The 25,769-nt window shown below is 45.6% G+C and overlaps 1 protein-coding gene across 5 annotated transcripts in view; it reads right to left on the minus strand.

The window, feature by feature from the left end:
- The window catches only part of AP2B1 (adaptor related protein complex 2 subunit beta 1), an 80,163-nt gene that overhangs the window by 19,960 nt on the left and 34,434 nt on the right, over positions 1-25,769 (minus strand). For 3 of the 5 annotated variants that reach the window (XR_009484460.1, XM_059829082.1, XM_059829086.1), the window contains exons 12-18: positions 25,232-25,330; positions 21,995-22,254; positions 17,974-18,166; positions 7,712-7,753; positions 5,651-5,797; positions 4,215-4,360; positions 1,507-1,636 (exon numbers count right to left, since the gene is read on the minus strand). Coding sequence is in view for 4 of the 5 variants with exons in the window: in XM_059829082.1 (XP_059685065.1) it covers positions 1,507-1,636; positions 4,215-4,360; positions 5,651-5,797; positions 7,712-7,753; positions 17,974-18,166; positions 21,995-22,254; positions 25,232-25,330 (1,017 nt within the window). In the remaining variant the exon portion in view is untranslated. Of the gene's footprint in view, positions 1-1,506; positions 1,637-4,214; positions 4,361-5,650; positions 5,798-7,711; positions 7,754-11,220; positions 11,238-17,973; positions 18,167-21,994; positions 22,255-25,231; positions 25,331-25,769 lie in introns of all 5 variants that reach the window. The other 2 variants (XM_059829084.1, XM_059829083.1) reach the window with 2 other exon arrangements.

Consider the following 25,769-nt stretch of genomic DNA (forward strand, 5'->3'; position numbering starts at 1 on the left):
AAATACTTCACTTCCTTCCTGATCAAAGGGAGCAGCAACTTGAGAATGCCTCGCTGAGAGAGTCCCTGGTGTTATGGAGGCAGATCAGGACTGTCACCTCCTAGAGACTTCCAGATTCCCTTCAGAGCAGGAGGTAGATTCTACCACAGCTGACCCGAATGCAGTGCTGCAACCTCATCCTCGTGACCTGGACGCAGAGGGAATCCAGCTTTTCCACAAGCTGGAAGGGCCCTCTGTGGAAGACAAGCACATGCAATTCATTCACTGTCCGCATGCTCCCCTGTCGCATGACTGAGCTCAGAGCTGGAGTGTAGGACTGCTTGTTTTGAGCGCCAGAGAAGCTATTTCAAGCTGTTTGCTCAAAGACTCATCAATAAGTCATAAGTCCCAGAATGGAAGTCAAAAGAAGGGAAAAAACAGTTGCTCAGGCAGAATAAATAGTAACTTCCATTGCATTCTCTTAAATCTAAAAAGAGAATGAGCTGCTTCAAAATATTCCCCTCTATGGGCTGCTACGCTACAGGAACCCAACCTAGTTCCATCTTCTGGAGACTTGAGGCAAGGGAGACATGCTACAGTGCAAGTTAACTGCATCTTTGGGATACTGGGAAAATCATCCTGGAGGACCCAGCTACACAGAGCAGAGAGGAGTCACTTGCTGAGCTGCGTACCACAGAGCGGCTGCACATGGCAGCAGTGGGGAAGAGTCTCCTTCCAGGGAGAACTGTCTGCCTGATGAGCACTTCAAGACCAATGCCCCTGAGGCATGCCAGGACTGATGGAGACCGTCTCTGGTCCAAACCATAGGGGAACATCTCCCTACATCTGCCTCTATCAGATTGGCAGCCTAATCTGATAAAAAGCCTCTTTAGGGAATGCTGTCCCTGTCATGCACCAACAGCCTCATTAATGAAGCACTGGCTGCTTACATCACTCCTCCCCTGCTTTTCCTGGAACATGTCTTGTTTGCATTGGATTAAGCTATCTGGGGCAGGGATGTGCCAATGCCCTTGTAAAGCACCGTGGAAGTTAAGAGCACTAGAGAAATATTAATCACTCAGCAGTTGCCATCTTTCCTGCAATTCCTTTAATTGCCTCAATTCTTGCTGACAGCTCTCGCTGCCTGCTCCACCACAGGCGTGCACTTTCTCTGTTCAGACCAGGTCCAGTTCGTCAGCCCAACCAAACCTCGAGCCCAGTTTACAGAAGAGTGTTACTGGAACAGACAAAGACCTTAATCTACACAGATGCAAGCAGTGGGTTGGAAGTGTTTGAAAAGGCAAACCCAGAAAAGTCAAGAAGTGTCAGCTTCAGTCCTCCTGGAAGAGACTAGCAAAAGGAACAGGAAGATGTTTTTGCCAGACTCATGGCCCACATCCATGAGGTCTGCCTGCTTACCCTAAACACCCGGTAATTTGTTACTAGAGTCTTTTGCCACATTGTGTTGAGCCAAACTGGGCTGAGCACCTGCTGATCTCCCCCTGCCCCGAACGAGACAATCCTTACCTGGAGGTTGTTCAGAGGCTCCATTTTCATGACTGGTCCCAGAGTATTGAGGGGCAGGGAGACATCAATACTTTGGTTTGGCATCAGAGGCGTGTGAATGGCCAATGGGGTGCTCGGGATGACCCCAAAGCTGGGCAAAAGAAAACCAGAGGTGATGAGAACAGCACTGCACTGCCCAACACCTATTCCCTTTTTGCCACGCACAAGCTGCCTCATCTTCCCGTTACTCCTGAGCTGCCCCTGCTGTTACCGCAGGGGAGGAACACAGCTCAAAACGTGCACCTCGGCAGATATTCAAACTAGGACAAGGCACAGGAAACTCCGTCAGGCTGGTGTCCCTGACAACATGCACCATTCTGCCCAGGGGACCAGCGTCTGGGAACTCTTCCATTACCCACACGGCACTGGTCTACGTGCCGAGCAGCACCCTGCCCAGCAAGGAGTGGCACCTGGACTCAAGACTCAGGCCTGTGGGCTCCCTCTTACAGAGCTGCAGAGCACTAGAAGTAGAGTATATCACACACTGCATGGCTGTTATATCATTGGGAGCCATGGAAGAAGGAACTGGAGCCAACACAGAACAAATACATGGCCAAGGAGGACTACGTGGTTTATAACAGAGCACTGTAGAACAAATGAATCAAGGCAGCCAGCTGTCTGGTCCCAAATGACAGCGTCTGGCTCTGTTGCTTGGTTTGAGGCTCCTTCAGCTGGGGACATATACCACCATAGCAAAGCGAATGTTTACTTGCCCCTTCAGTCCAAGAGGCATTTAATTCCACAGGCACCTCTACTTAGCATGGAGAAAAGGAAAAGCAGCTAACGTTTAACATAACACTTCTGTATTATGTACCAACTTCTTTTCGAAGGCAGATGGAAGTTCAGATACGAAGGCAGATAGAAATTCAGATACGTAAGATAGTTTTGGTGTCCACTCGTGACTGTGTTTCTCCTTAGTGCAATTCACATTAGCTCAGAGGTGATAGAGCATTTACAGGAACAAAGATACGTAGATGTGTATATTTATTTTATGCCCCAAAAAACTGACACTGCCTCTGCACAGAATCAGCTGCATGCTTATTGGGTATGTCACTCTTTCAGAAAGCAGCAGATGCCCCAGTTCCTTGTTCTCCTTAGTTTTCAGCTCTAGGCAGCTGAAGTAAGAATATTCTCAGCAAAAGCCTAGCCACACAATTTGCCTTCTGCAGCCATTTCACCTTGGGGGAACATAAGCCCTAGTGTTTTTCCTTAGACTCAGAGGGAAAAGAAAGTTGCATTTTGCTATTAAGTGGCTGTGGCATTACAGCACACTAGAGCTCTAGCTTTTTTTTTTTTTGTTTGTTTTTTAATGCTTTATTCCAAGACTGCAGTGAATGTGCTTAGTAGCAGCAGGAGAGGAGGAAAAGCAATAGAAACTTCCCAATCACAAACCTTAATATTTAAACCTAGAGAGCCAGCCCACTGCAGCTCTTTCCAATGCACCAGCGACAGTGGAAAGCAGTAACAGGAGAACAGCATTTGTAGAAGAGTAAATAGTAGTAGATTGTACACAGAGCATGTGCGGATATGCTGCAAAAGGAGAAACTGCTGTTTTACTGTACAGTATTTAAACTTCTTACATCCTTGAGAAGTACCATGTAGGTGTGGCTGGAACACAGCTTGATGTATGGGGAAAAATCACAAGCAAAACAGCTTTTTTTCAGGCCAATTTGCATGACACATTTCCATATAGCAGCTTAGCAAAACTCTCAAGAAGATATAGCAGTCCAGGGAGAACATTTACTAAGACTTACTTAACATAATGTCTTTTGTAAGTAAATATTATTCGTCCCAAGAAATCCCAAATTTGCAAGGCTAACAGTGATATTAAAGAGACTGTTTCAGTGGATCTTTAGTATAGAGAACCCTTTTCCAGTGAAGGGATATTAAGAAATACAGTGAAAATTTCAGTCACAAGGTATTTTTTACAGTCTTGGTAAGAACTAGCCTGGTCCTTGCTCAAGGTAACATAGAGCAAACCACACGATAAGCTCTCTCTGATTGGGAAGGATATTTGTGGGAAGACACCGTGGCTGTACTGCCATGTCATGTCTTCTGGATGAGATGGGTTTCTGAGAACAATCCGTATGCTCTAAACATTCAAGTGGCTGCTCCTTCTGACAAAATTGTTCTGCTGCCAATTACAGGGAAAACATGTGCCATAGGCTCTTACCTTGCAACTTCTTCACTGACAAATAGCTTATTAATGAGACGCGTACTTCCAGACAGTCTGAGGGGCAGCACAGCAATTAAGTCAGGAGGTAGAGGCATTACAGATTGATACTTCCGCAGCTCAAATGCTTGCCTGTTTATGCTCTCGCTTTCCTCAGGGCACTTACTGGCTGTAAAACCACTAACCTGCCTAAGAACTCATGAGGCTGCTTTAAAACTCTGCAGAGATTAAATGGGGCAGATGCTGTTTCAGAGCTAGGAGAATGACAGGACTGTCTGCTGCCTGTTTCCTCACAGATTTATCAGTCTGTATATCCAGCCCTTTCACACAACTGTGGTGTGATGGAGAGTGCAGGCTGTATCATCCAGCTATTTCCGTGACTGCATTATATACCTACATAAAAGTCGCCCCTATATCTAGCAGTGTAGACGCAGACTCCTTTCATAGGAGCACGCCATCTTTTTAACACAGTGGACAGAGTGAATTGATTTCTTACCTGTTCTTATTGAACTGAATGGCAAAGTCGGTCATGTGCTGCAAAGCCTTATTGGTAAAGTTCATCTCCATGTAGATGTGTCCCTGCCTATGACTGAATGTGCCAGAGATCTCCAATCCTTTAGCCTTCACTGCAGGCAACCAAACCTGGAACACAAGAGATGTCATTCAGCATGAGAAGTCTGACCTGAAGATAACAAATAAGCACAGTTTTCCAAACCACAGAAAAGTTCTGAGTTCAGAAATCCAGCTACATTGGCACATTAAGCCCACAAATGCTAAAGAAACACTACAGGGAAGATACGACATGGGGTGTTGAAAGGATCAAGCTCACCAATGAAAAACAAGCTTGCTGCTCCTAATCCGTGTTCACAGCACTCACATAAGAATTCAAATATACTCTAACATTAGTGTGCACAAGAAACAGTGAAAGCTTGTGTCCATCACACTAATGAGAGACTTACCAAGTCTGCTGATGGACAGGCTTCTCCAAGGATCTGTTGGGCTATTAGAGGCAGGACAATACTGAAGTTTGAACCAAATAAAATCACAGGGCTGATACTATTAGCTGTTTGGGTGCTGGATTCCCAAATCATCTTTCTGGGAAAAACCCAGACTCAAATTTCAGTGTGCAAAATGAAGTACTTAGCTCAAAATTACTGTGTTCTTTCGTACTTGGTCTTGTATATAGTGCAATACTTGCAAGCAGCTAAAGACCAAAAGCTTTGAGTATGCTCTGCTGTACCTTGAGATTCTAGATTTCAAAGGATGACTTTAGTTTATTCATCCATTGACTATTTAATAAGAGTGCCAATTTTTGTTTATTCCCTTTCAGGCATGAAAGGCTAACCCTGAGCTCCTTGTGACTGCTCCGCAGCCTGTTACCAGAACCATGTTCTGCATCTCGCCAACCCTTCAGATGAAGCACGCTTCAGTCAATGCATCTGCGATCTCTGTCACTAACAGAGCATTTATCCGCATTACACTGTGGCATACTCATCCCAATCACTTGATTTTATCTTCACTGTCATGTTGGATTTGTCCAAATAAATGAATCTTCTATGAAAGTTGTAGCAAGTTGTATCCTGCCCTCAGTTTCCTGGGGAAACTTGCTAAGAAGTAAGTCTCCAGGAAAGCTGCTCTGACAAAATTGAAAGTCTCATATCTTATATTAGCCATTCCTTAGAGAAATATTGTTACAGTCAAAATGAGGGAACTGCCAAAAAACCAGAAGTCTGTAACTAACAGCTAACATGGTCTCCAACACACTGTTACTCTGCCTGAGAAAAACCCAGGACATCCCTAATGGGACTAAGTTGAACTAAGGTGTCCCGATAGCAGCAGAGATCCACAATAAAGGGGACAAGCAAGCAATCTCAGACTTCTTGTAGCCTAAGGTAAGGCAACATACTGAGGATGTTCTTTTTCCTTACGTACAGACTTCGGCGCCACATATCCTCCAGGAGCCATGCCTATACCAGATGAGAGCTCAAAGAGATCGTTGAGTCCACTGCTCACCACTGCTGGGGTGGGTGAAGGGGCAAAGGTGGCTGGCACAGAAGAGGGAATGTAGGTCTGCCCCACCTGGAGGGATTAGAAAGAACAGGCACCGATTAACAACACATATGAAGAGCACTACTTTATTAAATAAAGCATGAACTCGGGCAATAGCCTAAATATTTTAAAGCCATTTGCAACTTCCCCGCTGAATTATCAATAGTGCTAAATAATGCATTTGAATTCCAAAGCTCTTGGCAACTAATCCCTACACTCGGCTGTCACCTCAACCATGCAATAGCTTTCACATCATTTTTCATAGCTCCAGTTATCAACTCCCACTGTAGAGGAATCTTTCTTCTCCATCTCTCCTTCTCATAAAGACAATACGCTTTGTGGATCTACCCTACATAAACCCAGGGAAAAGAAAAAAATGCTTCAAATCTTTCCCTAACTACGAGTCTTCAGGAATCTGCAAGATTTTGCATATCCAGAGATAGCAAGGGAGTCATGACCGTATTGCATACTCCCACCCAAAGCCAGAGCTCTGCATTCTCAGCACTATGGTCCAAAAAGTTCATTACGTGAAGCAGAACTCGTTGTCTCTGCCTGCCAGAGGACAACCTTTCTGCAAAAAGGGCAATCCTTCCCTCCCAGGGCTTAAAATGAGGACACCAAACCTGGAATATTAACCTTTAGGTGCCTAGCTCCAGGTGGGATAGTCACACTCGAGTTAAGCTCCCAAGTTCTCTTCTTTACTGTGAGCAGGAAGAATTACACGCTTGAGAATAGGATTCACCACAGTCAGCAGCCCAGGAACAGGCAGAATGACTAAGGCAGGCAATAGGAAATACTGGTGACTGGTCCAGGTCTGAAGTCTCACTGTTGTTCTGTGTTCAGGAACCCACCTGAGATGTGGTGTTTCGATCAACCCTTCGGACAGGGAAGACTGGTGGTTTTACAGAACTGCTTGGTGCATTTATGCTGGCCCAGGAAGGCAGAGACCTGGCTTTGTAGGTGTGATCACTGCAGAGTAACTCACTCCCATGTCCTGGTGCGTCCTGCCTGGGGGCTACAGCTATACTGTACCACCGGCTCTCCTCTGCCCTCATGCTGGAGTTAGAAAGGAATGCAAGATTCACAGGGAAAGAAGCAGAGAGAATGACTGCAGCCATAACAACGGTCTCTGAAAAGTCCTTACTCCAGAACTGAGTATGCTTTCCTCACCGAATTACTGGCTACGCAGTCCTGGGAAGAGGGACTGGAGCTTTCACCGGGAGATTGCTTTTGGGTGTGGGTTGGAGGCACACTCCCTCCTGCCCACTGCATATCCAAGTCATCTTGCATCCTTCTCCTGTGCTTTCCTGGAAGAACCTGGTATGCAGTTGAAGCCAAGGGTGCTTTGGAAGGAGCCTGAAAGTCTCCCATGTCCTGGCAAGCGCTCTAGGCACTAGGACACTCACAAAGCACAGGCACAGAGAAGGAGGCCGGTGGCAGGCAGAGTTCAGCACTGACCACGCATACTAGGAAAGCTCAGAGCGCCTGACTCTGATGTCCAGGAAAAATCTTCTGTGGCGTTTGGGAGGAAAAAAGCACCGAGTTCAGACAAGCCCGTGGTGACACTGAGTTAGGGTTACAACAGAACAGGCTTTGTGAGTAGAGAGGTAAGCATCCTTGGCCTTTCAGCAGCCAAAGCAGTTGCATAAGGACTGGAGTATTGCCAATGTTAACGCTGGTGCTCAAACTAAAAGCTCTGAGAAAGAAGAGCTGAGCAGATAAGAGTCAAGAGCTCTGGCCCTGGCTGCTCTTAAGAAAGCCCAGGTGACAGCTGGACTCAAAGCAACATAGGTTGGGACCCGTGTGTTTCAGTTGCAGTTGTCCATTTTCAAACACCTTCAGGGATTTAAGCATCTTCCAGCACATAATGGGTGAGGTTGTATTTAAAAACCCTGAGCTTTGAGCAGCTTTTTAAATTGGGGAAAAAAATGGAATGGCACTTACTGCCGGGCTTCCTCCAATGCCCCCGCCAAGGTCACTGCCAAGCTGAAAGAGAGAAGGAGAGAGAGGAGAGAAAGACCGAGTTCATTTAAGCCAAGTGTCAGATGGCCGGAGCAGAGCTCAGTTGACCGCACTGCTGTGAGCACGTCTTGCTTGCTGCATACAGGACAGACAGAAATGCAATGACGGGAAAGCACAGGGAACAGAGGGGCTTTTTTTGCTGTTTGCAAGCAGAGCTATTTGGAGAACTACCCCACACACCTACTTGCGGACAGGAGCATTTTGCAGGTTAATAAGAACAAAACCTCATCCCCTCTCGCTCCTGTCACCTGTACCACAAACTGAGCAATTCTTCATGTTTCATGCATCAGTGCTTTCCCTTCAACCTACCACACTGGCTGCCAGCAGTCCTGAGCAGCTCCACAAAACCCAGTGGGGTAACTGTGAAATGGAATAAAAATAAAACTGACAGGAAGCTCATTTCCTGAAAGCTTTAGTTTTCTAGGGAACAGCCACGAACTATGGGAAAACACAATGCATCTTGGCTACGTTCCTCTGACATGCGGCTCTTTTCAATAACCAGGAAGAAAGAGAACGGGACATGTGCCGGCTGTTAAAACAGCTCAGTTAGGTGGGCTTCGTCTTCCCTTTGAAGATGCTCCCCTCCCTTAAAGAAGACAAAACCAGCTTCATGATCTAATGGGCCACTCGAATAGTAAAGAGACCTTACGGTGCACTAGGATATTTCAGTAACGATCTCTGCCAAGCTACACAGCTACAGTTTGCAGTGACTGAAATAGCCATGATATACCACCCGCGCAACCTTCCATAAACACTAAATCCTCCCTGAAGCCCTTCTGCCAAACCATCCTGCAGCCCACCTAGAAGCTGTCCTACCATGAACTCCCTTTACAAAGCACACAGACCACTTTGTCGGTGATAAAGCCCTTTTTTTTTTTTTTTAAACATCCACACCATTCTACACGCTTGAGGGAATTCAGTGATCAGGACAGACTCCAAAGCTGGCTACAAGTGCTGTTTGTGAGTACAACATCACTCCTGTGAATATTTATAAAGCACTCGACAGATGACTGATAGCCAGGAGGAAACAAGAACAGATCTGCAGCGGTTATTCACTACAGAGACACCTCTAGGCTTATCTGTGACCTAGGTTTTTGTTCAGAAGACCAATAGTAGTTTTTTTTGCCTAGTGCAGGGTTTTCGTGAGTCACATTCAGACAAGGCTCATGCCCCAATAACGTGCATGGAGGATGAAGCAAGTGCAGGGACGAGGTAGGAGCCAGCCCCATGGGGCAAAGGCTGGACCGGCAGAGCAGAACAGCAGAGCTCACCTTGTGGATGGCTTTGCTCTTCCATTTGATCAGGGTTTGGGGGGTTTATTTGCTTTAAAAGAGCATTTGACAAACTGGGTCAACAAAGGCTCTAGGTATGTTATTCAAATATATGCTGATGTGTTAAGATATTGAAAAAACCCACTCCATATAGCTAAAACAGAAGCTTCCAGGAGTGCACGTGCTTAAAGCCAAAAAGGCTCCAAGCCTTTCCCTCTGCACAGAAGACCTGGAAATTCAACTTTGTTCTGGTCCCTGCCAGCCTGCTCCCTGGGAGATCTCATGACAAATGTATTTTACACTGGTCAGGAGATACCATAAAGCTTCATACTTCTCTCCCTCAGAGCACAGATAAAAAGGACAAAATGTCCTGAGAACAGCAGCGAAGTTGCAAGACAGTGACTTACTAGATGATCACTAGCCTCCAAAAAACCTGTAAAATTTGACAAATCCCCATGCTGTTCTGGATCCTCCTTCTATCCCCTGGCATCTCTCCTTCCCCTAGTCTCCACAGGAGCCACCTGATGCAATATTAGCTACCATAAGTAGGTGTTAGAGGAGTACAAATCACACACAATTTGCCTTTTATTAAGAAGCCTTAAGAGCTTTTTTCCTGTGTGAGACACAGTTTATCCCTACTTGAAGTCATGGCAGAAATTTAGAGGGTCCCTCATCCTCTGCAACAGCCACCTCTTCAAACAACAACCCATCCTCTTGCTGCCCACAGCAGCGCAGTGCACGAGTCCAGTTTTTCTTAGCTTACTTAAGAGATAACAGATAAGAGTGAGCGATTCCAAAGTCAAAAGAAGGATCAGTCAGTCACAGACCAAAGGAAGGGAACCAGAGGTTGCAAATCTAATTAATATTGAGCTTATAAAATAGGGCTTATTACCCTGTCAGGTCTCCCCCACTGAAACAGCCTGCCAGAGCAGAGGTTTATTCTATGGACTGCTCTTTAAGCCAAGCCATGTTTTAGATTAATATATCAGATCACTTACATCTTGTTACTGGCTCACTGAGGAGTAATAAATGCAACTATTATACCTCATCCCTATTCATAGTCTTGCATGCAGATGAACTTCACACTTTATACTGACAGGCAGTGAAGTCCAGAGGAAAAGAAAAAAGGTAAAGAACCCAGTTCATTTCCAGATATTATTGTACACACAGAGGATTTCCGGTACTGTTGTCTGAAGCAGAAGAAAGACTGGTTTATCAAGCAGCAAGCATTTTACAAAGGGTATTATGGAAATGACTGAATAATTCTGCATAATCAAGCCAGATGTTAACTATTCTACCATTTCCTATTACACTAATCATAAGAAGCTGCAGGCTAGGGATCCAGCCTCGAAAAAACCTGTACACTGGTATCTGCATGCACTCACTATGAAGGAATGACATATTGGGGTTCCTCAAGCTATCCGCAAGTCTTCCATTTTCTCTAGCTGTCAGGCCTTGGGGGAAAAGTAGAATTTGGATTTATTGCTTGTCTTGAGTCAAGACTCCCGCTCTCACCCCCTCCAAGGCAGAAAAAAAACCTCACTAGCTCAGAGAAATTACCATGAGCCTCCTTACATTTCTAGATTGCATCCAACATCTCTGCTTTGTGGTAGAAAAGATCTCTTTCCAATGCCAGGAAGCTCTGACCTGCTCCTCCTGAAGCCTCACTTTACTCATAGGAGGGGTCTGCACACAGCAGCCTGCCACTCTCTTGGCTCCTACACTCGGGACCAAGAGCGGCAGATGTGTGCTACAAAGCCACAGAGCAAGCTCCAAGGAGTTGGCAGCTTCACCAGGTCCCTACAGGCAGAGCTGGCTCTGCCTATATAGTGAAAAGAGAAGTGGCAACATTTGTACCCCAACAGAAATTAAGGGGGAGAAAAGTTAAGAACTAATACAATCAGTTCCACATCAGATCCAGGGTGCAGTACCCATTGTAGCAGCACAGAAGTCCCTTTCTCCATTTTTCTTGCCTGTCACCCTCCCATATCACCCATGCTTCTCCCATTCAGAAACTCCAGGTCCGGTTTACCCAGTCCTCCTGCGACATGCCCAAGATCTAACTTTATTCCAAACTGAAATGATGGAAGAGACCATAACAGCGATGTGTGTAGTAAGAGGGAAGGAGGAAGACAGAGAGAACAGGAACCAATTACCCACAGAGCATCCTCTCCCATCTGGAGTGACAGGCAGAGTGCAGAAGGAAAGAAGCAGATATTAGTCAGGCATGAAGTGCTGCTGAACCAATTCCCCAGGGCTGGCAGCTCTAGTTAACCGTTTCCATTCATCTCATGGGCAGGAAGACGCTCCTGTCGGAAGGACAATGTGAACCTGCCTTCCATGGGAGCAGGCAACAGCCCCGCGGAGGAGAGGACCACGTTAATACAGCTGCCGGCCCCACCCAGGCTGACATGCTTGCTGTGAAGGTGGGGTGGACGAGGGCTGCCACTTGGTCTCAGATGGCCAAGGGGAACTTTTGGCTGGGAACTTGCGGCACAGCAAAGCCCTGATCCTGAGCCCGAAGTTGGCAGGCTTGCCTCTTGCTGAAGAGCACAAAGCCTCTGTCCAGGCTGAAGAGCTGCCAGCTTCAGGAGATGAGCAGGGGATGAACAGGGAGCCTCTGCCACCAAACACACGAAGATCTTCAAAGAGGAATTCTCTTCATTCCCTCCAAACCCATCCTGCCACAACAGCACTCAAGCAGCCACATGGGTTTAAAGAGGAGGCTGGACTCGACCCTATAACAACAAAAACAGTACTAGCACCTCTTCCCAAACTGCATCGGCGTCTTTACTTTGTTTTAGTTGGCTCGGACAGTGTTGCGGCTGCTCTGCAGTTGAAGAGCATTTGCCCTGTAATTTCAGCTCCATGTGAGTAGTTATGCTGACTTATGAAGTGCAGCAGTGGTGGAGTTACTGCATTAGGAGGGTTTATTTGCATCTTAACAGCAGCTTGTAATGAAGTGATTCTGCTGAAGTGTTCATGTGATCCGGAGGGGTTACAATCACTTCTGCAACATGACGTGAGGCATTTGGAGCTCCAAAAAATAACAGGGAGGGCGGAGCCAGGGACAGAAGCCGCAACAACCACTGCTCGGCTTGCGTCCATAGCATAGCCAGGGCTTTCAGAACAGCTATGCATTTCATAGAGCCATAATTTATGGGTTAAGAGGGGATGATTGCTGGCTCCTCCCTCCCTCCCACCTCAAACCAAGAGTTAAGCACCACAGCTCAAGAAGCCAGATGGGAGTATGCACTCAGTAACACAGCAGCAAGGAACACAAGGCATTTACCTAACAAGAATCAGGCGATGGGGCTGACAAACGCTGAGAGCACCGTTGCTAGTGGGCCACTTGATCTGGGCTAATCCTGTTAGAGACATCTTAACTGCAGGGCAGATCATGCACGGTCTGTATCTTCTGACCTCCTGATGGCTGTAGGTATCTCATTGCAGACTCCGCTGTGGCTCACACAGAGGCATTTTCAGTGCCTTGTTTGCTGCGTATTTTATGTGTCTGTTGTCATGCCGCCAAGCCAGGCTTGCAGAGCAGAAGGGCTACTGTCCAAACCAAGGACAGCTGCGTCAAAGGTGGTGGAGGACCTGTCATGCTGTCAATACCATGGCCACCAGTTTCAGTAGCACTTACTGCTAATGCTTTACTTTGCTGAATAATTTCCATCAGCAAACAAAACTAACTATTTTCATTGCCTAAAGTGTGAAAAAGCAGCTCTACAAAGCTCTAGCAGTCCTATTACTGTTACAGCAACAACAGCCTTAAATCAGACATGAATGAGCGACCCACCAGAAGAGCTCTTTTTCCAAATCAGCACTGCTCCAGCAATGGACACATGCCCTTTGTCAGAAATCCTAACAGATGTCCTTTGTAGCTCATCAAACCAGAACAGCCAAGATGAAAGGAGATGCTCAGCTCCTTGTTGGAGGCTGGAGAGGCACCCTGGGGAAGCATCACATCCACTGCATAAATGGATGTTGGGGCTGACCTAGCATAGCCATTCTCACACTGTAGTTCCAGAAAAAGGTAAATGAAGTAGCTTTTCACATCAGGTAGGCACTCAGGACTGCTGGAGCAGGTGTTTCTTCCCAGGCTGCCAAGCCTACAGGCGCCCAAAGCCCACAACACCCCGCAGGAATGGGTGAGCCAGTGCTCAGGTCCCAGCCCTCCATCACCCTTCAGAGCAAGCACAGTGGTGGGACACAGCCCTGAAACATGCAGAAGAGACCCCTGGGGTCAGACAACCCCTATATCCAGCTTGATTACATGGAGAGGCACAGCTCCACCTGGAATACCCCAAACCAGCCCACGTGTTACAGATACTCGGTGTTTATCAAACAGCTTTACAATTCAGGACATAAATCAGTCTGACCAGCTGCCAGCCTTGAATCAATAATATTCTTGTAGATGAGTGGCTAGAGTATTAAATAAAATCCTTACATAACAGACAATCCAAGCCTGTCCATTCCTACAGATTTACTGCTCTGCCTCCGGGTTTAAAGCCAGCCTTCTTGGCTCCCGGCCACAGTGCCCCGCTCCCGTTAAACGCACAGGCTCACAGCGAGCTGCACGATGTGCCAGGCAACACGGAGCTCTCATGCCTGATGGCTCTTCAGACCAAATGAACTCACAAAAAGGTTTAAAGGCAAAATGACCCTGGCTCATTATAGCATGGATAGACATCCTACAAAGTGCTGCATCAACAGTAAACCAGGAGTTGGAGGGCTGCCTATAATCTCATGAAGTTTAGCCAGTTAGAGACAGCTTTAAGGGGATAAAGCATCAAACTTCAGCTCTCAGCATGCCCAACTCTGCATCTGGCAATCTGCTGTCCAAGCAAGTTTTGCTTCTCCCGCATTAGTGACTGCTATCATTACTTTACACTTTGGCGCTGTAGCTCTCAAACAGCATTGTAACAGTGGGCTTGGTCACCATTTCACAGAAAAGAAAGCAAAGCAGAAGAATAAGATGATCTGCTCAGGGTGGCAAACAGGGGCACAATCCAGAGCAGGCTCAGTGCTGAATCTGCTCACAAAGTAACAGCTTTCCCTGTAGCAAGTCTGCTCGGGTTTAAGCAAAACATATCTTGTTCTTGTACTAAAGGCCCTTTTTCTCCCCCTTTTTTTTTTTAAAAAATTGTTAACACACACTCAGCATCTGTGCACGCACAATATGCACGTTACATTTAGTATCAATTACAGGACTCACTATGGAGATAAAATAAGAGTTATTCACTAAAGAAATTAACCTGTCAAGCAGCTGGAGTCTCTCTGGTCATGGGGATAAATATCTAGCAATGCTGATGAAAATTCAAATGAACAATATTAATTCAGAGTTTATCCAGTTTTACACCATGCAGTCTCTATTTAAAGGCCTGGAAGAAAAAAAACCCCAAGGTTTAAGAAATGGAAATGCAGAATAACATTTCCCGTAGAAGTTAATGCCTCTGTTGATCTTTCTGGGTTAGTCCTGGTGGGACTTGCCCTGCAAGAGCATCCCTCTGAAGACAGATACCCCCTCCACAAAAGCTGCAACAAGTATCCAAGGGGATCAACACATGACACTGAGTGAATGTGACAAACTGGCTGAGATCCCGCCAGCAGCTTCTTCCAGACCTTCAGCTGCCTTTGAGACACTCGCAGGACTGACGCAATCTCACCATCACAGCAACGGACCATGATTTCATGCATCAACTCAAGCACATCCCAAACCATTTTCTTCCACTGTAACAGAGGCTTATTTAGGCTTTTTTACATATCAAACAGTTGCTTGGAAAATGGAAGCGGGGTTTGGGGTTGCTCTACTCTGACAGTAGAGCAACTTGCATCCCTGCTAAGGCTGAGAGGTAATGCCAAGAGCACAATGTAGAGAATACGCTGCATTTGAATGTCTCACGTTCCCCTGCCTCCTCTCAGGTCACCCAAGATCCAAAAGGGATCTGCTAGTGATGAGCAGAAAACAGGCATCAACAGTAGAGGTGGTACAAACTCCATCACTGGGAGCTTTAAAAAAAATTACACTAGACAAAGTCCTGGTGGGAAAACACATACTCAAATCCTTCCTTAGATCCGACCTCAACCACACCTGGTTCCAGTTCTCTTACTTAGACTCTTAAGACAACAGGAGGGATGGGAAAAGAAAGCCCAAAGCAGCACACACGGAGAGGAAGACAGCTGCCTCGGTGTTCACAACCGAAGAGGGTTACTTTCTTGTAGAATAAGGACCCAAAAGTGAAGTAAACTGTCTGGTTTGACGATGAGAGAGAGACTTCTCACATCACTCCACGCTTCATGCAAGGGTATGGAAGCCTCAGTCTTCCCAACAAAGCAGAGGAAGAAAATGCATTAAAAAAACAACTTTAGGAGTAATGGAGAAGGAAACTTCAAAGCAGAACAAATCAGGCAGCAATATAACATCAAGAAAGTGTGTGGATAAGACATCTGAAGGATAAAGAGGAAAGGATTGCTATACTGACAGCCAGAATGCCTACTGATACACTGATAGGCAGAACACTGATAAGAACAGAGAAAGATTCTATTTCAATCTCCAACCCCACTAATTAACAGCATGAGCAGCCCAAGTGACCGCCATCCCTGGCTCCCAGCCATTCTTCATCCCTGGTGAAGGGTGAAGAGCTTGGCTCTTCAAGGGGGCACCATGGGATGCATCTCATCCCCTCACGCCATACAGAAATCAGGCATGTGCGTACCTGCAGTTTGAGAATGTGTTTCTGGCACTGCACGAATGAGGCTTAATATTAGCCCAAGATCCAAATGCCAATTCCCTTGGCTAGCCACACAGCCAAGAGACATTGCCTAGCAATTTAGCTAATACCAGGTTAGGGTTAAGTCAGCTTGATACTTGTTAAACACATGCCCACAACAATAAACAAAGACACAGATCACATTCACTCACACACTAATTAGGCTTATTAGGGAAGGAAAAGCCAGAGAAACACAGAGATTTACCAGGAAAAGATTCACTTATACATGTGAGGGATCAGGAGAAGACAGGACATTTGATGCAACAGCACTTCAATAGAAAGCATTCCAGGGGGAAAAAAACAAAACAAAAAACCAACAAACCACCACCATTCAGATATATATTTTTTTTTGTGCTCACCCCCATCTAGTAACTCAGCTGAGACAGTGCTGGCCCATGGAGCCCGAGGCACAGCTACTCCCCGTCCAGACATGATCACTTTGTTAGATCACACTCCACAGCCCCATGGATTTACTTAAGGCTTGAGAAAAATATTAAGTAAAAGCCTAGTACCATATGAACTAACAGCTCTACTGCCAAAGTGAGTCACTAAATTAAGCCCATTAATGCCAACCCCGAGAAAACTCTTCTCCCAAAATCAAGTTTTAGTCCTCCTGCTGTGTGTCCATTTATTTGTCTCTGACACTAATGAGAAACAAAGGGTTACTATAAGTGGTCTGGAAGACAGTATAGACCAGAGGAATTTAACTCCTAACCATTCTGAGCCGTCACAGATACCACCATTTTCTGCAATGCCTTAACGTAATTAAAAACCCCAGTTTTAGTGGCATGTCTTGCAATGCAGGGCAAAGGCTGCAAAGGTCACTGCTCCGGGCTCACTGTCTGCCCTGCCAGCAACTCCAGCTTAAACCATTTCCCTAATCCCCTGTCTCCCTAGTGTAAAAGCAGTCTCCCTGCTAAATAAGCACACTGCTGTTTAGATGGCACAGAGACTAAAGCACATCTGACCCCATGAATGCCAATGCCATTAAGGGTTAGATCATTTCCAGTTCATTAGCTCATGAAGTGCTGGAGCTGGAAATGTGTTTAATGTCTGCTTTAATAAGATTATGGCAGCTTAAAGAAAATGTACCTTTGACAAATAAGGATTTGGTGCATTGGGGTTCATCCAGCTGCCTCCTACCTCTATTATTCAGAGCTTGACTCAGAACTGAAAGTGCCCCTAAACCAGGCACACAGATAACCCAACCCAGCTCACGACAAGCCAAACCACAAACCAAACCAAGACAAATCCACCGTAGGTCTGAAAAACACCCAGCTGTGTTCACTGGGGTAGTCTTACTCAGGTAAGGGATGGTGCAAATATACCGTAACTGCTTCTTACCCCTGTAGGTAAGTCACCAGGCTGTTAGGGATCTGTGTGCTGTGCTCCATCCCATGGGAGCATCCCCCAGGCTGATGATTACATTCCCTACTTCTCAGTGCCTGGCTGCCACCAGCGCAAGACCACAGCACCAAGCTGCTCTCTCCACTGCTGCGATCTCCTTGCTAAGTGATTCTCTCATTGCAGCTCACGCCCAGCTCACACCCCAGAGCAGAAGCAATGTGTGATTACTCATACTCTGGAGCCTGACCCTGTTAGTGCTAGAATACCTCCTCATGAGCAGCTGCGGCATGGGGAGGACTACACAGAGTGCTTCCCTCTTGACCTAACTGCAATTAAGATGTCACCAATATTAAACCATGACACACTCTGGAGAATATATAAATGGGATGACACAGGGCTACGGCCTGCAGCCCTGAGTTTTGCACTGAAATTCAGTAGGGTTGGGAACGGGGTGGAACAAATGCCTTCTTGAAAGGGAGCCTGAATCAACTACAAAGCACTGGGACACTTTACATCCTTAAAACCTTTTCTTTTTCTTCTACAGACAGAAAAAGCATGGAACAAATATATCTGCTGACCATGGGGATTCTACAGCATGCAGCAACATTCATTTTACAGCAGGAAAAACCTGCTGGAAGTTGGTACTGGTTAAATCCTCCTGGAGTTTTAGGACTCAGCGCTGGGAGCTCAGTGATCCAAGCATTACAAGCACAAATGATCAAGGCTTTGCAGACATAAGCACAGCTCCAATTACTTCGCATCAGCTGAAGCTAAAGAGGATGCCGCTTACCAAGCTGTCCAGCCCTCCTCCCAGGAGGTCCACAGCACCCATCTGCATGGAGGACACTTGGGGAACATTCACTGGGGGTCCCAGGTCCAGGTTGAGAAGGTCACCCAGAAGGTCGCCCTGCGATGGAATGACCTGCGGTTGCTCCAGGTTTGTAGCGGCTGTTGTGCCCACGGGGCTATCGCCTGCATCGGTACTATGGGTGGGAGGAACAAGAAGCAGGAGAGAGAAACATTAGTCACCTTTGGCCAAAGACTTTCCATGCATTGTGCATGGTTTTCAATTCAGAAAAGAGAATCTCCAAGGTGTGAAATCTGTCCACCTTGAGAATCACAGACCCCTCCAGAACAGTGAGTCATGAGTACTACATGGACTGCAGCACTGAAAATAATTATTTCCCAGCTCAAAAGAAACCTATAGAGATGATTTTCAGCCCACTGGGCCTGGAGAACTACATGTAAACATGGGAAAAAAATAAATACAGATTTCCTCAGAGACCTAACACTGATAAAACCCTTGAGCCCTCACTCTAACCAGTGCAAACTCAACCACTCCCCACAGATCTGGATTAACCACCTTCTACTGAGCAACACCAAGCTCCACAACTCTTTTCTAATTAAAGACCTCAATCTAAAATTGATTCCTTCCTTCTATCAATGTTTTCCTTTTCTCTGAGTTAACAGGCATGCTAATTACTAGTCTAGAAATGCTCATTATAGACCTTCCAAAATTTCTCATCATACGCAGTCTGGCTACCTTTTATATTCACTTGCCGCTGAATTTTACAAGAAGGAGAGGGGAAAAAAAAGAAGGACTGACTGTAGCTCCTGGAGATCTGATTACAACATATTTATTCTTTAAATCCAGAGATACTAACATTTTAGATAACTTAAAATCTATTTTGTATTCTGCTGCCAGCAGTAATGGACAAAATTATTTCTAGCTCATATTACTGCAGATGCAGCCAACAGGTAATTGCACACAAATGACATAGGAATTAGCTTCCTGACAAGGTGTTTAACACTGGGGCTCTTTTGTAAGGACTGCAGCTCCTGATTTTGAGTAGCCACGATTCTCTTCCTTATCCTTATTCAGTTACTGAGGGGAAAGCTTTAGCAACAGAGCATAAGCCGCTCCCAACTTCAGTGCCAAGAGGAAAAGATGTAGCATAAGGACTGCAGAATGAATTAGTTATCAGGCAGTGACAGAAAGGGTTGAAAGCTTCTTTGCAATAAAGGTTTAGACCCCTAATAGTACTAATATCAGTTGTCCTTTTTGCTTCTGCCTTCAGCAGGGAGACTTCCGAGTATGCTGAACAGCCAACTAAAACATTTTTGAAGAGCAAGTGGTTACCGTGATCTACTCCCACCCCCAACCTGAGAACAGGGAAGAACAGCATGTATGAGCAGAGGCATATTACAATCCGGTAGTGCACACACATGGTTCGTTCCCAGCATATAATCCCTTCAACACCACACCTCTTCAACACTTACTCATCCTTCTTCTGATGGAGATAAAGCAATCCTTCAAGGTCTTGTGTAACTGCAGTTGCCCCAAAGCCCAATAATAAATTAGGAAAGGACAAAGCTAAGTCAGTTTGTATTAAAAAGCAAAACACCAAGCCTTCCATTTCTGTAGAGAATGGGCCTCTTTAAAGAGATTTGTATAAACAACTTTGCGTTTTCTTTGAAAGAAAAAAATGAAGAATACGTGGATTATAAAGGGCAAAAAGACTTGATGTAAGCTTTCTCCCTTATAGTCTTGGGCAGTGGCTAGCAGCTGGGCTTGCCCATGTGAGTTGGAGATTTGGCCCTCCTATGAGTTCAGCCTCCAGCAGTTCCCAGATGTTGGGTGTCACAAGGGATGCACAGCCTGAACCAAAAATTTCCTGCAGCCACCTGTGTGGGAATGGGGACTCCTGCCCACATCTAACCAGACTCCATGCCTAACCATCTCCCCAAACTTCCCAGCTGCATTATAGCTGAGCAGGAGTGGTGGGAGCCACCACTTGAGGAAACACTGCCAAGCAATCAGGAGATTTCTTCCCCACCTTTAGGATTCATCTGCAACTCTACGACACTTGGGCTCATTGAAGAGGCAGGAACATCTCACCATCTGTGAGCTGTTCAATGGGTCTTCCCATCAGCTGAGCGCTGAAAGGAACCTATCCTACACTGCTTTGAATGAAAATGAAATGAATCAAAATGCAATGTAGTGTATTCCGCCAACCATAACTAACTCCTAAGTTTATAGCCAGGAAAGCACCACTCATCTAGCTACTTCTGCTTATCTACTCCACGCAACGCTATCTTGACTCTCTTAAGCCACATTTATTGTGGACATCTCTCCACAGTAAAGCAGAAAAACACAATAACAGGGCCTCTTTATGAGGTGAGCTCACATTGGAGAAGCCTGGTGTGCCATTAAGTAACACCACTCATTTTTTAACTTACCAAATGGCCTAGAGCAGTGCAGCAGTATGCTCTGTTGAGCACCCTTCAAGACCTTCCCCCAGCTCTGGCTTTCTCAGCTTGCCACTGCCGACTGAGGCCTGAAGGTTTTATGTTTAATTAATGGGTAATTTAGTAGTAAACACCACCGGGGCAGTGTACAATACTGCTATAGTCAGAAAAGATTTGAGGTCAGCAGACTGCCTGAGCATGACCAAGTCAAGCCACACACACAGTATACACAAGAAGCTAGTAGAAAGACCACTCCTTGAGCTGACTAACCCCCCCCAAAACATTAGCTTCTGTAGCGACCTGAAACAACAGCATACAGGAAGGCTGGTAACACCAAAGACCAAAGCTACTCCCGCCCCAGCTCACTTTGCTGTTGAGGCAAATCTTTGAGTAGGAGAGGTAGCTGCGGAAAGCAGCCACTGCTTTTCTTGTCCAACTGGTAGACTTGTGCTTGCTGGTCCTGGGTCAATGCAGCCAGACTTGATTTCATAGGCAGGGAGAAAACAACTCAGCTTCCCGAAGCTAGTCATTACAGAAATAGCTTTAGTTGCTAAGAATAGCAGAGAAGCGTCAGAAAATAGAAAAGGAGCAGCATCGCACACTGATTTATCAGTGCAACAGCAAAAAATAGCACTCCAAATGTCACTTTGGGAATTTTATTAAGAGGTAAGCCTGGATACTCTGCCTCCTGCTGTAAAGCACACTTATATTTGTAATTAATACCATTAGTGCAAATAGCACTGCTTACCTGAATGAGGAACCATGGGAACAGGCTCAACAGCAACACTGCTGCAGCCCAGGACTACTGCACTGCCTGCTCTTGCAGATCTAACCCACTTCCAGGACTGCGATCACAGGGAAGCATTAAAGCTTCAGAAAATAAGCCAAAACGTTTCAACCCCCACCCCAAAGGTTAGACAGAACCGTATCAGTCTAGTCATCTTCTTTTAAGCCCAAAGAGTTTTCAGTGATGGGGTTTAGATGGCATTTACACTCCCCTTGCTTTATAGGCACCAAGTGAGACAGGTAGTTTTACCAGTCCTTCCTCATTTCATATTCCAACAGCTAAGGATCCCTGTGCTTGCTAGTTCCACGAAATTGGTGTTATTCTACACAAGTGACGCTTGTAAAGCTGCGCTGTTGCTAAAGCAAAAGCTCTTACAAAATCAAAGAAGCATATCCTTCTGAAAGATGCTTGTTTTTACCACAGTCATCGTCTTCCTGGAAGTATGCCCTTGTACCAGTTATCCAAAGCTTCTGCTTTTTTTATTCAAACTCTCACGGCAAGAGGACTTATAGCCAGTGTCTTCTCAAAAATCATCATAGCTTCTCCTCACACAAGAACTTTGATACTTCCTCTGTCTTCTGACCCAGAAACTCAGAAGCTACATACCCAGGATTAAATTCTACAATGAAATGGCCTCTTGAATGACCTGCAAGCCCCTACACAATCAATAAAAAAACCCACTAGAGCGTTATAAAAGATCTTTGCATCTTTCGGACTGTTTGCTAGAAAGAAACAAGCAATCCTGCCCGTTATCACCATGGTTGCCTCAGCTTACCTTCCATGGTGAATTGGCAAGTGTTTGCGGTGGATCCCATGGCTCCCTTCCACAAAAGCGTTGGGTGGTTTGTGGTACACAGAAGCCAGAGACCCAATATGGCAGATCAACTCATCCAGCAGAGTCGGTTCAATCAGATCGGTCTCTTCAGAAATAAGTGGCTTTTCTGAGAGGACTACTTCTTTGGCAGTCACTGGATCCGTGGAAAGAAGGCGCCAGTAGATGTAGCCACGATCCCGCAGGTCTGGGTTGTCAGAATCCTGAGAAAAAGAAATACATCAGTCACAGGTTTGAAGCAGACTAACACCTGTAATCACTTAATTTTCCTAGGAGTGATTCTGATGGATTAAAAAAACCCAGCCATCCAGTAGCAACAGTCACCAATTTCAGAATCATGTTACAAACTGCTTGTTGTGATGAACATCCCAAAATTAAAAATGGGAACCAAAGTATTAATGCCTAGCTTCCTGCTCAGCTAGTCAGGGAACAAAAAGCCCAGGATTTGCATCCCACAATTGCCCCAACCCACAGAGCTATCAACTGCTTTCCAAACTCTCCTGCCACTTAACATAACACTAAGTATTAGGAGAACTCCAAGGGGGCGTAGACAGGAGAAAAGAACATGAGTCAAAATGACTCTGTTACATACTAAGAGTAGACATGCAGTACTGCATATTGTAACAGAATGAGCCAAGATTCCTGGAAATATATGACTTACCCAGGGGCACTGCTGGACACAAAGACCCTGCAGAGCTACAGGATGGATCGTAATAAGCCGTATTCCTCATACCAAAAGAGATCTTACTTATCCTGCCTTTTAGTTATCTAATGAAGTACGGAAAGATGCTAATGATACACAGTTAGGATACTTTATCAGTTCTCCAGCTGTCAATAATACCCTTGTTTTACTGCAGATACTTCTGCCTCTGCATGAAGTGCTAATTATTTCTCTCCTTTCCAAACAGCTCTGCCCAGAGCAGCAAAGTGACTGGTGGTAGTTTGCAGTTAATGTTCTAGGGAGAGGGAGGGGGTGTGGTTTTATGTTGGAGTACAACATGTTTGAACTGTTCATGAGAACAAGAGCTGGGATTTTTAATCCCCACGTCAGCTGTATAACAGGGTAAGTGTTTCTGAGGTTTTTTCCCCCCCCCCCATAAAATTCTGGCAACATATCGTACACCTCATTAGTCTTCCTCCTTGGCATTTCTTTTCGTCTTTGTGATCTCATTCACGTTGCTGCTGACCTGCTATAACCTGCCTCTCTGCCCTCTGTCTCAAGACATTCTCAGGCACACAGCAAACCCTCTATTTGTAATGAGACTAAGCGTGCTAAGCTCATTTTGTTCGTAAGGACCTAGATACAATGTCTGGGTCAACTGATAGATTTCTCTGCAGTGCTGTTTTTCAGTTTGATGGTGGAGTCGTGGACTCTTTACATCCTTCACGATTCCTACAAAAATCTCTGCATCCTGCCTGCAGCAGGCAGTTCAAGCTCAAGCAGGGCTTCTGCAAGGGCAGACATGAAAGACCACATGCTCCTATCTACTTGCAGGCACATACGGATTCAAGACTGACTGTTTCTTTTCACAGCCAAACAAACAGATTTGAAACTTCAGTAAATCTACTAGAACAAGAGGCTCAGATCTTTCCTTTCCACATTTTTCCCAATTCTCCACTCTCTGGGGTCTGCATGCACAGCTGTGGTGTATATCAATGAACCCATGCTAGCTTGGTTACCCACCATGCCAGACAGACAACAGCGATGGAGATATAGAGGCTCTGTGCCATCCATTAGGTTACGGACTGGCCAGGGACCTTGATCCCTGCTACGCATCTGTGTCCCTCCCATCCCCAGCTGCTTCACTGTTATTTTTACCGGTGTTGGCTGGATTAAGCTGACTCCTGCTACAATCACACCTGCAGTTTGCTATGCAGATATACCCTAAGAGACACTCAAAGTGCAACAATACATAAGCTGGGGAAAGAAACACATGTGTAATTACTCTCCCACACAAGTGAAAAACAGTATCTCTACCTAGAAATCAGACCTTGAAGCATAAGGCTTTTTAGTGTTTTACAGCCAGCTATCCTACACTGACTTATTATTCATCTAAAATACAAGAATCAACATTTGTGACAAACAGAAAAAACGGACACCTGTTATATTCCTAGGGTGCCATTAAGTGTTTTGTGACTCAGCATAGTGGGTTTTAACACTTAGTACCTTTCTTCTGTTGGCTTAGACAAATGATATAGCATGCCCTTGGCCCACCCCTCTCTAAAGAGGAGCTGAGAACCTGCCTAATAGCAGGTTTTGAAGCAAGAAAAGCAGGCCACAGATTTCTTGCCCTTGACCAATGCAACACCCCCACAGGGATGAATGGAAGTTTTAAGTACTAGTAAGTCCACAGCCATGGTTTCTTGCAGCAGAGGACCAAAAAGGCCAGCTGATAATTGGCTCCAGGTTTTCTGCTCAGAAACAATCACAGCCCATTCAGAACAGCTGGGAGACTATTTTCATCACTTGACACAGCAGGTCTGGAGAGGAGCAGCTCTTTTTGAACTATACCATCACACATTTGCCCCAATCACTACAGCCAGGGAGTGTAGGAGGATCAGCTGAGGACTTACCCACTCCTACCACCAGGACATCTCCACTTCTGTCCTCCAGAACTACAGCACTTCTGTCTGCCAGCAGCGATCTGAGCTCATAACTCAGCACCTCATGCATAATGAATCCGGGATCTTAACCCACTGTTATAGCCTCCAGCAAAGCTGCCACATTGGTTGACAGCATCCAAGTACAAAGGAAAAAACCCAAACCTCAGTTCTTTCTTTTTCATAGCACGACTTAAGCTTTGCTGTTTACAGAAGAAAATCTTTGCCAGGCCCTTTCCTTCTGTCATAGCTCCAGATGTTTTAACTGCAAGCCACCTTCAAGTAGAAAGCATTTTGGTTTCTTCATAACTCTACCCTGTCCCTAACTTTTCATTTGGTGGGGGAACAGGGAAGGAACTAGGATGAAGCAAGAGCTAAGAAGAGCACAGATGCCAGATGGTATGGTAACAGGCATTGAGCAGCTCTTAAATGGAGTCAAATCCCTCCTCTTTGGGAGAGAGAGGAACATGCTTGAATCCTATCTACTGCACAGCTGACTGGCCTCGCAGATGGGAAACACCACATGGCAGGCCAGCACAGTGTCTGAAGGGCTCTGGTTCACTGGGTATCTTGGCTTACCTGCGTGGCCAGGCTGAGGACCTGCTGAACCAGCTCCTGTGTCTCAGAAGGCTTTTTTAAGAACAGCTTCACTATAGCAGTCAGTAGGGTGAGCTGCACCTAAGAAAGGAACACAGTAGAGATTAGAAAAATCCATCCATGCTTTAGCAATGTCTCAAGTCTCAACATCCTTTACCGACATGAAACTCAAGTCCTATGCTTTATAACAGCATTACACTATTCTTTGCCAGTGAAACCCAGTACAATGAGACTCAGACTCTTGCCTGTTGCAAAACACTTTTGCAGACAAGTCCCTGATAAGCACACCAAGATTTATGTCATACTTTTATGCATCTCATCACTATTCTTCTGTATGTTCTGGTCCCTAATAGGGCTATTCCCTAAAAAGTACGCAACATCTAGAAACCCCTCCTGTTCTGTCTTATCCTTCCAAGAAGAGAAGTTTGGTAAATACAGAGAACAGAGCAAGCCTACAGACTCCCAAGAGTTTTATTTTAGGCAATTATTGAAGTTTTCTTTGGGAGGTATTTTCTGGCCA

Source organism: Gavia stellata, chromosome 25, assembly GCF_030936135.1.
Source record: "Gavia stellata isolate bGavSte3 chromosome 25, bGavSte3.hap2, whole genome shotgun sequence".
NCBI lineage: Eukaryota > Metazoa > Chordata > Aves > Gaviiformes > Gaviidae > Gavia > Gavia stellata.